Here is a 17,569-nt window from a genome sequence, read left to right on the forward strand (position 1 = left end):
ACTGAACAACACGGTGAGGAGAGGGGGGGGGACTGGACTGAACAACACGGTGAGGAGAGGGGGGGGGGGGGGACTGAACAACACTGAGGAGAGGAGAGGGGGGGGACTGGACTGAACAACACTGAGGAGAGGAGAGGGGGGGGACTGGACTGAACAACACGGTGAGGAGAGGGGGGGGGGGACTGGACTGAACCAACACAAGAGGAGGAGGAGGAGGAGGAGGAGGAGGAGGAGGGGGGGGGGGCGACTGGACTGAACCAACACGGTGAGGTGAGGAGAGGGGGGGGGGGGGCGACTGGACTGAACCAACACGGTGAGGTGAGGAGAGGGGGGGGGGGGGGGGGACTGGACTGAACCAACACATGAGGAGAGGGGGGGGGGGGAGACTGGACTTAACCAACACATGAGGAGAGTGGGGGGGACTGGACTTAACCAACACATGAGGAGAGGGGGGGGGACTGGACTGAACCAATACGGTGAGGAGACGGGTGGACTGGAGTGAACCAACACAGACAGACGGACATGGAGTGGGCTGGACTGAACCAACACCCAGAGGAGAGGGGGGGACCGGACTGAACCAACACAGTGAGGATAGGGGTGGACTGGACTGAACAAACACATGAGGAGAGGGGTGCACTGGACTGAACAACATAGATGGACGGACGTGGATTGGGCTGGACTGATCCAACATGCGGGGGGGGGGGGGAGGGTGGAGAGAGATACAGGGAGTGCATTCCTGTTGTGAGTTTTCCGCCTCATTGCACCCCCTTGTGCTCAACAGAGTGATGACGAGGAGGACACCGGAGAGGAGGAGGGAGGGGGCCGGGCCGAGCAGGTGAGCGGGGGGGGGGGAGGGTTGGGGGAGTTAAAACCGGTGACATACACAGCTCTTTCTTAGGGGTCATAGAAAAACAGCAAACAGTACAAGATGAACAAAATAAACCACACTCAGAGATGCACACGCACGCGCACACACACACACACACACACACACACACACACCAAACCAAAACGCTGCCTGCGCTGCCTCCTGTGGACAGCCCCTGAACTGCAGGGTTTAGTGTCGGATCATGTTTGTATTAATGAGATTTGGAGTGTTGCAAGCAGGCGATTCCCTGCCCAGATTAACCCTAACTGTTTACTGGAGGGGAGGGAGGGAGGACTCTAGAATGAGGAGTAGCCCGTGGCTGGCCCCTGTATCCCGCGGTGCTCTGACTCTGAGGTTGCATTTCTGTCGCTTTGCTTCCTGCTGAAGGCAGGGCAGGCTCACGTCGGGTTGTGACTGCCTCTAATCTCCTGTGAGCGGCTCAATCAGACTCATTCAGACTCAGTGGGGATTACAGCAGTGGCAGTGCTGAACTCAGAGCTCCACAGCGCACTCCGACAATTCCAGAGCGTTCCAGCACCTCTTCTATTACCCTCGGCATCACCTCGTGGACGGCAGACTAGCGACTGATAAAAATTACAAAGACAAGATACCGGCATTCACGATGTACTGCGCTCTTTTAAATGAAAACATGTTTGTACTCCGTTCATATGTCAAGTCCACCCTGTCTCTTGGACAAGTTCATATGTCCAGTTGACCCGGTCTCTTTCTCTCTCTTGTGGTAAAAGTGTGTCTTATCATGAGCACTTTGGGTGGGACAGAGGACTGTGAACCGAGAAGACACTCTTAAACCATATAGAGAGAGACAGGGTCAACTGGACATAGTAATTTATAGAACAGAAAGATGGTTAGATAAAGAAAGCGCTGGGCTTCAGTGTGGAAGGCAGCGGGTTTGAGGAGCTCAGTGGTTAGATAAAGAAAGCGCTGGGCTGCAGTGTGGAAGGCAGTGGGGTTTGAGGAGCTCAGTGGTTAGATAAAGAAAGCGCTGGGCTGCAGTGTGGAAGGCAGTGGGTTTGAGGAGCTCAGTGGTTAGATAAAGAAAGCGCTGGGCTTCAGTGTGGAAGGCAGCAGATTTGAGGAGCTCAGTAGTTAGATAAAGAAAGCGCTGGGCTGCAGTGTGGAAGGCAGGGGGTTTGAGGAGCTCAGTGGTTAGATAAAGAAAGCGCTGGGCTGCAGCGTGGAAGGCAGCAGGTTTGAGGAGCTCAGTAGTTAGAGAAAGCTCAGTGGATTTGTTTTAAAACTTGATTTTTAAATCTCTCACAAACCCAGGAAGGGAAACAGGAAAACCAGACGCCCAGATTCTCTACTTCCTGTAGGGAGCAGGGGGGGAGAGGGGAGGGGGTCTGGTAATCAGATTAGCCAACCTGCCTGGACTTCACCCAGCTGAGGCGGTCCGGGGGTGGCTGTCTGCTTCCTAGCAGGGGGTCTCTGTGTTTTTGTCCCTTGAACACAGCAGCACGACCCAGACTCTTGGCACCGACACTGCGATGGGTACTGATCTGAAGCTGGGCTGAGACATGCTCGCTTTCCTGTTTTCAAAGAGGACGTTCCCCGTTTCAGCTTTTCCGATGGGAGTGGAACTTTATTCTGTCACTTGGATTCAGAGTTTGTGAAGGAATTTATTATTGTTCTTGTGAATGCAGTGAAGAAGGCACTACTACCAGCTGAAACGTTTGTGTGCTTGACTTCTGGTTTTGTGTCGTTCTAAAAGGAATCGTGATTGAGTGTTTAAGTTGAGGCTCTGTCTGGTTGGGTATGTACTGTACGCAATCTCTTGTAAGGAATGCTGGATTTGTTTTTTGTAGTTTGTATGTAAAAGTTTTTTTTTCTTTTAAATATTTGCGTATGTAGACGCACACTGAAAGACTCATGCAGTAAAACACACTGACACACGCACTGAGACACACACAGAGACAAAGACACTCGCGCACACGCACACACACACTGAGACGCACTGAGACACATAGGGTTGCATGCTGAATCTGCAGTCTTGCTGGTGCCTGTGTGTTTGTAGTTGGCGGGTCATATGTTGCGTGCCGGTGAGGGCTGGGCAGGTCACATGACCACTAACCTGTCTCTCTCTCTCTCTCGTTTGTATTTCAGGCTGACAGGCTCAACAGGTAAGCCCCCTCTGTTTGTTCTGTCTGTGAATCACTCAGTGAATGAAGCAGTGGAGTCAGATCTGCTAGCAGTGTGTTCCATTGACATGAGATACACACCTTCCAGCTCACTGCACTGCAACTGAAAGAAGACTCCCATTGCACAGCAGTTTGATCCATTCCTGGTTTCACTATGAGTTTATTAAGACACGGCTGAGCTTCACTGTACACTGCGGCTAATCAAGCTGGTAGTAAAACCTGGAATGGATGACACTGCTGTGCAATAGGAGTCTTATACCCATCCCTGCTCTGATCCCAGAGAGTTTGATGTGCTCATTGTGTAAAATCTATCATGAATAAATATGTAATATGTATATAGCTGTCATTAATCATGTTGGAGAGGAAGGCAGGCAGGCAGGCAGACAGCAGTAATGTATTGTGTGGGTCTGAGAGCACAGCCCTGTATGGTTGTGTTTCGAACGCTGACCCTTCTCACTGTTCCCTGTTTCATTTCATTGAACTGACCCGTTCCACGCTGGCTAGTTATGCAGATTTATAAATCATTCCGTTGAAAATGTTCCTGTAAAGCTCACACTGCGAGGAAGGCATCTGTAACACTTGAATTACTGACACACCATTGGATTGAATTTCCTCAGGGGTGAGTTGATGGCCAATGACAGGAATGCTAGCCGTGGCTCCTCCCTCCACTCTCGCTCTAGCTCCGCCTACTCTCGCTCTGACCCCTCCGAGACGGACAGGAAGGACTACAAGAAGGTGGGTGGAGTCACAGTCTCAGCATCATTGTAGCAAACAAAACCACACCGGTCAGAACCAACCAGCTGCTTCCCCTAATGCCACTCCCCCCTTTCCCCCTTCCCCTCCCCAGCTCTATGAGGAGATGAGCAGGGAGAATGCCCGGCTACAGTCTCAGTTCCAGGACTCCCAGAAAAAGATCATCCAGACCAAAGGGGAACTGGACAAGGCCAGCCAGGTAACTGACTGTCTGTGTCTGTGTGTCTCTCTCTCTGTGTCTCTGTGTGTCTCTATCTGTATATCCCTGTGTGTCTCTCTGTGCTGGTAACTTTGTGTCTCTCTGTGTATCTCTCTGTGTGTATCTCTGTGTGTGTCTCTCTCTCTCTCGGTCTCTGTGTTGGTAACTGTGTCTCTCTGTGTGGCTCTCTGTCTGTCTCTGTGTGTGTCTCTATCTGTATCTCTCTGTGTGTGCCTGTGTATCTCTCTCTGTCTCTATGTCTCTCTGTGTGTGTAATTCTGCCCTCTCTCCCCACAGATGCAGGAGCGCTTTGCAGACCGCTCTGTGCTGCTGGAGATGGAGAAGAAGGTGAGAGAAACTCCTCCTCCTGTGGGTCTGTGCGCGCGAGCGTCTTCATTAGATCGGTTCAGCAGGGTTCAAGTTCATTCCACATGTGCCCAGTGTGAATGAGCGCTGGCGATTGTGCTGACCAGTGATTGAGCCCTGGCGATTTGTGCTGACCAGGGAAGACGATTTGGGGTTATGAATGCTTGTCTGGTTCGTGGAAGCTGATTTATCACACAAATGTGTCAGGTCACTCCCTGACACCCTCACTTCCTCCCTCACCATCTCACTCTCTCACCCTGCAGGAGCGCCGATCCCTGGAGAGAAGAGTCTCAGAGCTGGATGAAGACATAGAGGTGAGAGGCTGGCTGCTGTAGAGTTTACATGTAGTTATATAATATAATAGCAGACCCTGTGATCCAGCCCTCTAAAATGTATTTATAATATATAGCACTAGACTCTGATATTGATGCGATCCAGCCCTCTGAAATGTCTTTATAATATATAGCACTAGACCCTGATACTGATGCGATCCAGCCCTCTGAAATGTCTTTATAATATATAGCACTAGACCCTGATATGGATGTGATACAGCCCTCTGAAATGTCTTTATAATATACAGCACTAGACCCTGATACTGATGCGATCCAGCCCTCTGAAATGTCTTTATAATAAATAGCAGACTCTGATACTGATGTGATACAGCACATTAAGATTAGCTTCATAGTTTAATTATCCTCTCCCCACCCCTTCTCTCCCCTTCTCCCTTCCTCTCCCCCTCTCTGCAGGTCTTATCGAATCTGAAGGCCGACAATCAGCGTTTGAAAGATGAGAACGGAGCTCTGATCCGCGTCATCAGCAAGCTGTCCAAATAGCGCCACCCGGTGGAGACTTGTGGCAGGACGAGCGAGAGAGGGAGAGACTGTCTGCCCGTTCTGTCCATCTGTCGGCCGCTATGCGTTCCAGTGCCAAAGAGAGAAGGAAGAGGAGGAAGGAGGGAAAGAAAAATAAGAAACGAGTCAACCAGCTGACTGACACTGACACACACACGCTGACGCACACTCTGACACACACACACACACACTGACACGCACACACTGACACGCACACGCTGACACACACACATGCTGACACACACACACACTGACACACACGCTTACTGACACACGCACACGCTGACACACGCACACACTGACACGCACACGCTGACACACGCACACACTGACACACACGCTGACGCACACACACACACTGACACACACACACTGACACACACACTGAAGCACTCGCCAAAACACAAACACACACACATGCACTGACACGCACATGTGCACGGACACAGACACAGACACACACTGACACACACATGCTCAAACATGTGCCATTCCATTCTTGCTTGAATTTGATTAAATTATACATGGGTGTTCGTCCCAAGAAATGTATTTCCCATCCCATATAAAGGTTTCCCACAATAAAAGCACAGCACAGTGTAACAAAACATTGTAAAGCACAGAGAGGTGTGGTAAAGCATAGGGAAGCATTGTAAAGCATGGAGAGGTCCGGTAAAGCATAGGGAAGCATTGTAAAGCACAGAGAGGTGTGGTAAAGCATAGGGAAGCATTGTAAAGCACAGAGAGGTATGGTAAAGCATATTAAAAAACATGGCAAACCAGGGTAAGCTATGATAAATGCATCGTGTAATCATTATTAATTATTATTAATTAGTCATTTAGCAGACACTTTTATCCAAAAGCGACTCATGGGTAGCTTGGGGGAAATCTGCAAAAATGCCGTGCAAATTTAGTGTGGTAAACCTTTGTAAGGATTTAATAAATGGAGCTCATGCTGGCCATCCTTTCACAGAGGCGACGTGCTCACAGCAGAGCTAGCCTCTGCTTTGAAATCCGTTTCTTTCACTGTGCCGAGAATCTGCACGTCGTGTGTTGGTTCATGTTATCTCAGGAGGCTTCAGAGACGGCGCTCCAGGGAAACTGCGGCTTCCTGCTGCGCTGAGGGTCACACGGTCAGGGACAGAAAGAACCGCAGCACAGCAGGAAGTGATGAGCTAGCAGGAAGCAGCAGCAACTACAAAAAAAAACAAGGATAAAGAACATACCAGCAAGAGAACAGCAGCACCAGTGCTCCCATTGCTGTGCTGATGGGTAAGAGAATGGGTTTTCAAACCTTGGTTAGCTCTCTGTGAAGAGCGTCCTGGATTGAGGTGATTTTGAGAGAGAGTCACGTGCCCACGTAGAATTGGTTCAGCGTTGTTGTTTTGCGCTGATTTCAGTTCTCTTGTCTGCCCAGCGGTTCAGTATCGTCACAGACAGCGTTCCTCCTCCACATTCCCTCCAGTTCTCGCGATGCTTCCACAATGTTGTGTGAATTATGACACCCACTGTGTTTATGCGTTCCCTTTTAATGAATCACCAGATATAACATATACTGTGCCTCAGATCTATTCATTTGTTGTTTTGTTTTTGATGTTTTTCTGTAGCTGTTTGAATGCCCCTTGGCCTCAATCTCCACCTTTCACAAGCTTTGAACTCGCCCCTGTGCTGACAGACAGACAGACAGACAGACAGACAGACAGTACAGTCAGTTGGTATAGTCGGTACAGACAGACAGACAGGGTTCACTTTATCGATGAGTCGTGACACTTTCTTTACACGCTGAATCATCTTGTCATAGAGGAGTGCATGTTTGTGTCAGGATACAAGACCACAAAGCACAGCAGCCTGGCAGCTTGTTCTTCCCCAAATGCTGCTGGAGGATTCTGGAGCTTATTTGGCCTTCTTCACAGGCATGCCACTCGCCCCTGTGCTGTGTGACCGGCAAACCCTGCTGCTCTCTCTCCACGCCTCCCCTGAGCTCCCTCGTGCTTCAGGGACCGGAGCACGCTGGGAAACTGACCACACGGCCAGGCTCTGCCCTTCTCTGCAGTGGAGCTCAGTGGTGATTCTGTGTTTGTAACCCTGTGGTCTTCTGTACAGACTGCCGGCCCGTCCCGCTCACTGGGAGAAGCACACGCCACAGATCCTTAAGCTGAACCCGGCCTCGTCATTGTACAATCTCCACTAGACACCGTCGTACTGTAATGATGAAACTGCGATCACAAGTCAATACAAGACCATCGTTGCAGTAAGATGCAGGTCGGCCTTCTATGGACGAGAGATCCACCGCTTCCACCGATAGCATGAAACGTTTTCATTTGTTAGATTATTACATTAATACTATAAATAAAAAAACAAATCCCACCGATAATGACAATGATGTGATTGGGACCATGCACCAATTCTTGCTGTGTACAGACCTGCTTATATTCAGGCTAATACGGTACAATAGCCTGGTGCTTCAGCAGACCACATTGAGGCTGATGTTGTTAGCGAGGATGTGGTTGCCGTGGAGACTGAAGGACGCGTTTTTATTCGCTTAGCCAGTTCGAACTATAGTGTGGCACATCCAGAGAGCACAGGGGTGAAAGGTCACTGCCCAATATTGCACCGCATTTCATTGTTTTTATAACGGTTTTGTTTGGCAAAGTGTGTTTTTGTTTCCTTGAACATAGAGAGGAAGGGATGTAGTGAATGAATATATAAATATATATTGTAATATTAATAACCATATTAAAAAAAATGACAAAGAAAGTTTCATGTTTCTTAATATTTTTCACATATTTTCTAATATATTAAAGTTGACGGCACCTGAACAGCACATGATACCTAAATAAAATCTGTGTTTGTTTGATAATTCGTGTTTCTTTGTCGTTGTGTGTGTGTGTGTGTGTGAAATAAAGCAACGGCCAAAAGTGTTGCATCACCCAACAGAATGAACTCATTTTCCTTCACAAAGTCCAATGAAACCTGCTGAATAATGTTACACCAACATATTGAATTGCATACCGCTTTGTAGTTTTCCATATACTTAACGAAAAGCTGACACATTGGAAAATGTGACCTTTCGAAAACAAACATGAAATACTACTGTACGACTATTATGGCTTCCGGTAGACTTTCTTGGATTACGTGATGGTAAATACAAGATTCTAAATTATCTTCATAAAGTTTTTTTTTTTTTTTTTTTTTAAATAATGCCTCAATCCTAAAGTTCTTACACACACACACACTCACACAGCCACACACGAGGAAGCTTTCGTTTCTAGCAAGACTTTGCATACACGCGTACCCCAAATATACTGCAGCAGAATAGAACTGTATAGTTGTAAACGCCACAAAACAAACCATTGAAACAGAACGACGAACTAAACAGACACCTGAGACCAACATTTACAATATTTCAATTGTATTTAGCGTTTTATGCAGCTGTGCAGAGTTAGCATTTCATGACTGCACACAGCCACCATAGTTATCGTTATTTGGTAAGCTCTTATACTCTCTGAACAGCCTCCCTCTGCTCTGTGCTGGTGATGGAGCAGAGAAAGAGAAGCTCTTATACTCTCTGAACAGCCTCCCTCTTCTCTAATCCACTAAAAATCTAGTGGAATTTTAACTTGAAAATAGCAATAAAAATTTTGTTTGCCAGCAGTCCGTTAATAAAAACTGCTGAAATGAGAAGTGTTTATCATGGAAGGATTAAGAGGGGGGGGGGGGGGTCTGTATATATTTTAACAAGGAGACTACAGCAGTAGCACAGTTAAAGAGTTAAGACGCTCTCTGATTAGCTCTGTGTCTGCCTGGCCAGCTCACAGTGCCTTTATTGTAAATACTGTGTCTAAGCACCTAATAAGGCTGCTCAGTTTGCCTGAGCCCTAAATATCCTCAGACACACACTCCCAAACTCCCACACGGAGGAGACAGAGCTGACCTTATAAGGGAAAACCCGGGAAGTGTGGAGGAACTTAGATTTTCTTCCCAGGCCTCCAGCCATGGGAATCCAGGACTGCAGCCAGGCGCAGCACTGAGCGGCCCGTGGCTGACACCTAGTGGGAACGAGCGGGTACTGCAGGCCCCTTTTCTGTTCCTGTTTTCAGAACACAAGAAAAACTACGAATGAGAGTCCATTTGGCCAATCAGAGCTCGGTCCGGAGGAGGGCATTCGGCCAATCAGAGCTCGTCCGGTTCCTAGCAGCTGATTGATCTCAGAACCTTGTCAAGGATCTCAGTGATTCTGCCTCAACAAGGTAACCCATTCCGTCCCCTCACTACTCTCTGTGTGAAGCAGTGTCTCCTTCCCTCTGTCCTAAGTCTGTCTCCACTTCATTTCCACACTGTGTGTCCGCAGGCCCCAGTTTCTGTGCTGTGCTTGAAGTATTGGTTTGGGTGAACTATTTCAACAGATTTCAAAGACTTCACAAGTTCTTTCAGCCTGTCTTGTAGCTCGGTCTTTCCAGCCCTGCAGGTCTCTCTCCAGGGCCATAAGGTCCCTTCAGTGCAGCGGTGACCAGAATTGGACACAGTATTCTTAGTGAGTTGCCGTTGACATTTGTTTTAAACCCCACAGCCTTCACAGTGCTTGATCACACAATACTGTGGGATACGTCACAAGACCTACACTAGGGATCTAAGTGGCGGGTTCAGCACAGGACTCAAAGCTCTCTGTCTGACAGCTGACACACAGCACTCATGAAAACAGCTTCCAGTGTACAGTCTCGCTCCAGAATTGCTCCCGATTGCCCTTTCTCAGCCCTCAAGTTCCCAGAAACTTGACAGGATTGCAGGAATGTGCGGGAAGTGAACTTCACGGGGGGTCGGAGACAGACACACGCAGGCAGGAAGCAGTGTGCGTTTCACCAGGCAGGTTCATTGACTGGCCCAGAACAAAGAACATCGAAATCTTTCACATCTTCAAAGGAGTGGACATCGTTTACCCTGAACCAATACTTCAAGTGCAGTGTGCTGTATTGTAAATGCCATTATAGCAAAGTAGTAATCAAGCACAGTGAAGGCATGGGAAAGCATAGGTAAGCATTGTAAAGCCCTCCCTCCCTCTCTCTCACTCCCTACATCTCCCTCCCTCTGTAAGCCTCACGGTGTCTCAAACCTTATCTCCTCTGTTTAGGCAGCAGTATCTGACCAAACTGAGTCCGTAGGGAGCAGCCTGTCAGAGCTCTCCCACACCCACTCCTCCCTGCATCCATTCCACTGATGAAGGCATTCCCAAAATGTTTGACTTGGTTTAATTTTACCTCTCCCCCTCTCCACTTTACCTTTCCTGATCCTCCCTCCTCCCCTCCCTCAATCCTCCTCCCTCAATCCTCCTCCCACTCCCCTCCCCTCCTCTCCTACCTCTCTCTCTTTCTCTCTCTCTCTCGCTCCATCCAGCTGTTACAGACAGACAGACAGAGGAGACTGGAATCCTGCAGCTGGGAGACGGACAGACTGAGAGACAGACAGACAGACAGGTGAGCAGCACTCCTTACTATCCTTGTTGTTTGCAATAGTGAAGAATTGGAGGGAGGAGGGGAGGGATGACCATACTAGAAGCAATAGGAATGAATTATTCAAAATGATTCGCAGGATTATTATAAAATGAGTTCCCTGCCTTTTTGGGAGAGTGTGAAAGACAGGATTGTTGCTGCTTCAGTTTTTGCTCTTTTTTTTTTTGTGTTTTTGTTTTTTTGACGTTTTGTCCCTGCAGATGTGCTCGGAAACGTTCTAGACAGCACCTCTGGAATTCTGCTCCCAGATGTGGAGAGGCAGGGGACCACAGCAGGGCTCCTGTAGCTGTTAGGCACGGGTTCAAGCTTTGTTTTAAAGTGTGTTTTCAAGCACATTCTTGAAGCATGTAACTAAGCTAACACCAGCTTTTGCTGTTGTAACTCTTACAATAAAGACCTCAGTATTTTACTTGCTGTGTCTACCCTGATAAAAGTTCCCCACAGTAAAAGCACAACACAGTGTAACACCGCACAGCAAAGCATAGTGAGAGGTATGGTAAAGATGTTTGTCTGCCAGTCTGCCAGCCTATCTGTCTATATTTGTCTGTCTGCCGGCCAGTCTGCCTGCCTGTCTGTCTGTCTGCCTGCCTGTCTGTCTGTCTGTCTGTCTGTCTGTCTGTCTGTCTGTCTGTAATGCTTTGCTTCGATGTGCTGGTATGGTAAAGCACATTAAAAAAACATGTTAAATACACAGCATAACCATTGGAAAAGGGAGGGGAAAACTGTCAAATCACTGTGGAAATGTACGTGGTAACCCTAACCCTGTCTCCCTCTCTCTCCCTCTCTCTCTGTCACACAGCCCCCTCCCCAGTATATCCTCCACAGTGTTTCTCCAGGATGTCGAGCGGAGGTCCTGGTCCTGGTTCTGTCCCTGGGCCCGGCTCATCTCGCGCCCCTCGCGGCCCGGCTCCCCCCGGCTCGGAGCAGGTGGGTTTCCTGGAGGAGTGGAAAGCGAAGCGGGAACGCCTGAAACTGCGATCCAGCGGGAACGGAACAGGACTGCTGTGCCCCAGCCAGCCTGCAGGGGGCGACGGCGCCATGGCAGCTCCCAGTAAGAACCCAGCAGCCAGGCCAGCGACACAGACACGCCAGCCTCCCCCAAGCATCGCTCCCAGAGCAGGCACAGCCACGCCCCCCGCGAGAGAGGAGTCGGCCAAGGAGGAGCGGGTTCACAAAGAGGGGGCGGGGTCGGCTAGCCCCTCCCCTCGCGGGAAGGAACAGAAGGGCGGGGCCTCCGCCCATCGCAAGAACAAGACGCAGGTGGAGAAGAGGAAGTTGAGGGAGAAGAGAAGATCCACTGGGGTGGTGAACCTGCCCCTAGGCACTGAGGTAACACTCAGAAGAGGGGGTCAGGGGGCTGTGCTGTGCTCCAGGTCTCTGCAGCAGGGCTGCGCTGTGCTCCAGGTCTCTGCAGCAGGGCTGCGCTGTGCTCCTGGCCTCTGCAGCTCTCCTCCATCCTCCCATTTTAGATTTTCTGTTCTCTTCCAGCTCACTGTCTCTCTTTCTTCTTTTCTCTCTTTCTCAGAGTCCTGATGAAGGAGAGGGGGGCGCTGCCATCGAGAAGCAGGGACACCCAGACCTCCCAAAATCGAACCCTGCGGTGAGTGACTGCAACCACTGCACTGCCGCTAGAGTAAGGAATCTGATACTATAGACTATAGGACTGCGATCCACCCCAGTGTCTCTGCTCCAACACGGCGTCAGATATTTAAGGGTCAATAACTGATCAAGTTCCATTATGACTGAGGAACATGCCATGGCAGTGCCATTATCGCTATTATACCATTTTCATTTAATTTCTTCTGTTTGTCTGAAATAATCATTGTAGTCACTGAAAGAGGTAACGTTTTTCATCCATGTGAAGCGTTTAATCAGTAAGCAGTAGTTTTAGCAGGGGTGGCTTTATTTGCTGTTCCATTATTGCGTAGTAACAGAACGCCTGACCTCCATAGAAATCAACAAGAGACCAATATTAGCTCTCTGCCTCTGATATCATATAATACAAGGCTTCTATTCCAGTCTCTCTCTCTCTCTCTCTCAATCTTAATGGTGCCTCACTGAAGTGGCTGAATTGAAAATGTTTGGTTTTTTCTTACAAATGACCAGCAGTGGGATTAGTGGTGTGTCTCTGTGCAGTTTAATAAGAGCTGTGGTGACTGCCTGGCAGCTGTGAGACTCTTCTGAAACAGGTCTTCTATATTTACATCCGCCCAGCCCCTGGAGCACAGCAAGGGTTGAATTCACGGTGCAGCGGTTAATGTATAGAGGCGGTGCAGATGTACAGTATAGATGTATAGTTCATGTGTAGATGTATAGTTCATGTGTGGATGTGTAGATGTATAGTTCATGTGTGGATGTGTAGATGTATAGTTCATGTGTGGATGTTTAGTTCATGTGTAGATGTATAGATGGATAGTTCATGTGTGGATGTATAGTTCATGTGTGGATGTATAGATGGATAGTTCATGTGTGGATGTATAGTTCATGTGTGGATGTGTAGATGTATAGTTCATGTGTAGATGTATAGTTCATGTGTGGATGTGTAGATGTATAGTTCATGTGTGGATGTATAGTTCATGTGTAGATGTATAGATGGATAGTTCATGTGTGGATGTATAGTTCATGTGTAGATGTGTAGATGTATAGTTCATGTGTGGATGTATAGTTCATGTGTAGATGTACAGATGGATAGTTCATGTGTAGATGTATAGTCAGCGTATCACTGCCCCTGTTTTAAAGGCTTGCTAACGAGGCTCCGAAATCCATCTTCTTACCCATTACTGGAACCAGCAGCTTGACCATTCCCCCCATTTTCATAGGAGGGTTAAACAAGACCTGTAAATACACCCTCGTTACCTATTGTTTGCACTAGCGGCATTATCACTGGGCGGAGCAAGGCTGTGAAAGGCATCCTCTCACAGGGTGGTTGGGGTAACGCTGCTCTCCCATCTCGTTGCAGGATGCGCCCCGAGTGGCACTCACACGGCAGAAGAGGTGAGTCTGGGCTGGTGTTGAGCAAACTGACAGGGTCCAGTTTGAACGGTAACATTATAACCTGCTCTAAATGGAATTGGAATTGTAGCAAACAGACATCTGTCGTCTGGCTCAAAGCATGTCAACTGTCTGAAAGCATGCCAGTCAGTAGGGGGAAGCAGCTGATTGGTTCTCGGCGTGTGTGGGGGGACGTGTCCTTCACGCTGTGTCTCGTCTCCCCAGCCGGACGGGAGCCCAGGACCACACCCCTCTGAGCCGCAAGCAGAGCGGCGGACTGGGCAAGCCGGCCCCCGAGAGAGAGACCCCCCCACTGGAGAGGAGGCTGCATGAGCTGGAGAAGGTAACGCAGGAACATGCCCTATGACAGCCCCCCCTCACTGTTCCCTCTGACAGCCCCCCCTCACTGTTCCCTCTGACAGCCCCCCCTCACTGTTCCCTCTGACAGCACCCCCCCCTCACTGTTTCCTCTGCCAGCCCCTCAGCTCTGTTGTAAAGCCTCTGTGTTTGTGCTCAGGTGGTGAGTGGAGAGAAGCAGGCAAATCAGAAGCTGAGCCGACAGCTGCAGGAGAAGGAGGGTCTGATCCTGAAACTGCAGGCTGAGATCGGACACATGAGCGAGGTAGAGACGGGAACAGCAATCACACTACTGCTGCTGCTGCTGCTGCTCATAGAAATACTGCTACTACTGCTGCTGCTGCTGCTACTGCTGCTGCTGCTGTTGCTCATAGCAATACTGCTGCTGCTGCTGCTGCTCATAGCAATACTGCTGCTGCTGCTGTTGCTCATAGCAATACTGCTGCTGCTGCTGCTGCTCATAGCAATACTGCTGCTGCTGCTGTTGCTCATAGCAATACTGCTGCTGCTGCTGTTGCTCATAGCAATACTGCTGCTGCTGCTGCTGCTCATAGCAATACTGCTGCTGCTGCTGTTGCTCATAGCAATACTGCTGCTGCTGCTGTTGCTCATAGCAATACTGCTGCTGCTACTGCTGCTGCTGCTGTTGCTCATAGCAATACTGCTGCTGCTGCTGTTGCTCATAGCAATACTGCTGCTGCTGCTGTTGCTCATAGCAATACTGCTGCTGCTACTGCTGCTGCTGCTGCTGCTGCTGCTCATAGAAATACTGCTACTACTGCTGCTGCTGCTGCTACTGCTGCTGCTGCTGCTGCTCATAGCAATACTGCTGCTGCTACTGCTGCTGCTCATAGCAATACTGCTGCTGCTGCTGCTCATAGCAATACTGCTGCTGCTACTGCTGCTGCTACTGCTGCTGCTGCTCATAGCAATACTGCTGCTGCTACTGCTGCTGCTCATAGCAATACTGCTGCTGCTGCTGCTGCTGCTCATAGCAATACTGCTGCTGCTGCTGCTCATAGCAATACTGCTGCGATTACTACTACAATAATAATACTAACAATGCTACTGGCTTATAACAATGTTAATAATAAATAGCAATAACACTAAGATTAGTACTACAGCTAATAATAATAATAATAATAATAATAATAATAATAATAATAATAACAGAGCTCAGTTCAGGTGGTTCTGGTGTCAGTGCTCAGTTCAGGTGGTTCTGGTGTCAGCGCTCAGTTCAGGTGGTTCTGGTGTCAGCGCTCAGTTCAGGTGGTTCTGGTGTCAGCGCTCAGTTCAGGTGGTTCTGGTGTCAGTGTTCAGTTCAGCTGGTTCTGGTGTCAGAGCTCAGTTCAGGTGGTTCTGGTTCCAGTGCTCAGTTCAGGTGGTTCTGGTGTTAGCACTCAGTTCAGGTTGTGTCAGAGCTCAGTTTAGGTGGTTCTGGTTCCAGTGCTCAGTTCAGGTGGTTCTGGTTCCAGCACTCCGGTACCAAGCTTCTCTTTTAACCCCTTCAGGACCTCGACGGGCTTGAGCAGGAGAACCACACGCTGCGGGATGAGAACCAGACGCTGCTCAGAGTGGTCGGTCAGCTGACCAGCAGCTAGCCTCGCCCCCTCCCCCTCCCCCAGGCCAGGGCTGTGCTGACCGCTGCACTGACGCTTGCTGGACTGGACTGAGGGAGGGGGCCCCTGGAGGCCCCTGGCAGTGATGAACCAAGACAGTCATGTGACACGCTCGCCACAGCGCAGCCACAGGAAGCGTGTCCCGGACTGGGCCGGACTGCGTGACTCGACACGGACTTCACAGGAGATCCAAGCAAGGCTTTCTAATCCAGTCTCTTAACTCCCTTTAAAGGAGTGCTGCCAGTGTCTCGCCTGCAGTGTGTTTATTTGGGCAGTGCTGTATCTGTGCTCCACTGTGATGGAGTCGACACTGAGAGAGCTGGCTTTCATCACACAAGAACTGTTCAAATACAAGACAAAAAAAAAAGAGAGCAGTGGAGTAGCTGGGCCATCACCGTTCTGCTAAGCAAGGCTTTGCAACCCATGTGTGTGTTATCTAGAGCAGGGATCTCCAACCCTGGTCCTGGAGGGACTGTGTCCCTTTTGGTCTTTGTTCCAACTGTGCCCTCAATTAATTCATTGGACCAATTAAGTAATTTAGGGTACAGTTGGAATAAAAGCCAGGAGGGACACTGATCTAGACCAGTGTTTCTCAACCCTGGTCCTGGGGACCCCCTGTGTCTGCTGGCTTTCATTCCAACTGAGCTCTCAATTACTCAGCTAGACCCCTTAATTGAGCTGAACATTTGCTTAATTAGACCTTTTGTAATTGTTTTCAGCTCTTAAGAGTTGCAGAGTTCAAGTTCGCTACAACATTGTAGAAGTAACTTGAACTCTTCAAATGATCAGTTCAATGAAGGGGTCTAGCTGAGTAATTGAGAGCTCAGTCGGAAACCACTGATCTAGACTATATTAGCACTAGCAGTAGCATCACAGACTCCCACCCTCCATCTTCATTAACTGAATTTCACTCCCAATTTTAATATTTTCTAAATTGTTTCCTCTCTTCAGTGGTTAATTATTATTATTATTATTATTATTATTATTATTATTATTATTATTATTAGTATTATTATTATTATTATTAGTAGTAGTGGTAGTAGTAGTATTAGTATTATTATTATTATTATTATTATTATTAATATTATTATTATTATTATTATATTTGTAATTTTGTATTACTTTGTTGGCTCTACGTTCTTCGTTCTCTAAAGCGCTTTGAGATACTGTGCTATGAAAGGCGCTCTATAAATAAAATACATTGAAATGTAATTGAAATGTAATTGAAATTTAATTGATCACCTCCTGTTGTTTGAATTAACTTGTGTAAATATTACACAATGAGAAACTTTGATGTCCAAAGCAGCTCCAGACTTTAAATAAAGATTTCAGTGATTTGTAGCAAATAAAAACTAAATAAACCCAAGATAAACTCTGCCTGCGTGCTCTCCCCTGTCATCTGAAACGTGCCAGTCTGAAAGAAACCCGAGCTAGAGAGAGATCAAGTTAAACACATAAAGAACAACAACAAGAAAGGTTTGCCACTTTATAATATGCTTTACCAACTCTCTGTGCTTTACAATGCTTTCCTATGCTTTACCACACCTCTCTGTGCTTTACAATGCTTCCCTATGCTTTACCAGACCTCTCTGTGCTTTACAATGCTTCCCTATGCTTTACCACACCTCTCTGTGCTTTACAATGCTTGCCTATGCTTTACCACACCTCTGTGTGCTTTACAATGCTTTCCTATGCTTTACCAGACCTCTCTGTGCTTTACAATGCTTCCCTATGCTTTACCATACCTCTCTGTGCTTTACAATGCTTCCCTATGCTTTACCAGACCTCTCTGTGCTTTACAATGCTTTCCTATGCTTTGCCAGACCTCTCTGTGCTTTACAATGCTTCCCTATGCTTTACCAGACCTCTCTGTGCTTTACAATGCTTCCCTATGCTTTACCAGAC

General features: G+C 48.2%; 2 protein-coding genes across 7 annotated transcripts in view; both read left to right on the forward strand.

Annotated features, from left to right (window-relative positions):
- The window catches only part of LOC117434907 (protein phosphatase 1 regulatory subunit 12A-like), a 30,393-nt gene extending 22,343 nt beyond the window's left edge, over nucleotides 1–8,050 (forward strand). For all 4 annotated transcript variants that reach the window (XM_034057624.3, XM_034057622.3, XM_034057623.3 and 1 more), the window contains 7 exons: nucleotides 782–835; nucleotides 2,990–3,006; nucleotides 3,642–3,759; nucleotides 3,872–3,976; nucleotides 4,274–4,324; nucleotides 4,606–4,656; nucleotides 5,089–8,050. In XM_034057624.3, coding sequence (XP_033913515.2) covers nucleotides 782–835; nucleotides 2,990–3,006; nucleotides 3,642–3,759; nucleotides 3,872–3,976; nucleotides 4,274–4,324; nucleotides 4,606–4,656; nucleotides 5,089–5,175 — 483 coding nt within the window. In that variant the 3' untranslated portion in view covers nucleotides 5,176–8,050. The remainder of the gene's footprint in view (nucleotides 1–781; nucleotides 836–2,989; nucleotides 3,007–3,641; nucleotides 3,760–3,871; nucleotides 3,977–4,273; nucleotides 4,325–4,605; nucleotides 4,657–5,088) is intronic.
- A 2,453-nt stretch (nucleotides 8,051–10,503) lies between these two features.
- On the forward strand, nucleotides 10,504–16,703 carry LOC117434931 (PRKC apoptosis WT1 regulator protein-like). 3 transcript variants are annotated; one of them, XM_059003071.1, is made up of 7 exons: nucleotides 10,504–10,661; nucleotides 11,497–12,026; nucleotides 12,223–12,330; nucleotides 13,657–13,691; nucleotides 13,914–14,031; nucleotides 14,206–14,310; nucleotides 15,557–16,703. In XM_059003071.1, exons 2-7 carry the CDS (start codon nucleotides 11,535–11,537, stop codon nucleotides 15,644–15,646), a joined length of 948 nt encoding a protein of 315 aa, XP_058859054.1. In that variant the 5' UTR covers nucleotides 10,504–10,661; nucleotides 11,497–11,534; the 3' UTR covers nucleotides 15,647–16,703. The 3 variants fall into 3 exon arrangements, with proteins under 3 accessions (XP_058859054.1, XP_058859053.1, XP_034762722.2); XM_059003070.1 differs by lacking the exon at nucleotides 10,504–10,661 and having other exon boundaries at nucleotides 10,986–12,026; XM_034906831.2 differs by lacking the exon at nucleotides 10,504–10,661 and having other exon boundaries at nucleotides 10,988–12,026; nucleotides 12,223–12,297; nucleotides 15,557–16,702.
- The last annotated feature ends 866 nt before the right edge of the window (nucleotides 16,704–17,569 follow it).

This window comes from Acipenser ruthenus, chromosome 28 (genome assembly GCF_902713425.1).
Source record: "Acipenser ruthenus chromosome 28, fAciRut3.2 maternal haplotype, whole genome shotgun sequence".
Taxonomy (NCBI): Eukaryota; Metazoa; Chordata; class Actinopteri; order Acipenseriformes; family Acipenseridae; genus Acipenser; species Acipenser ruthenus.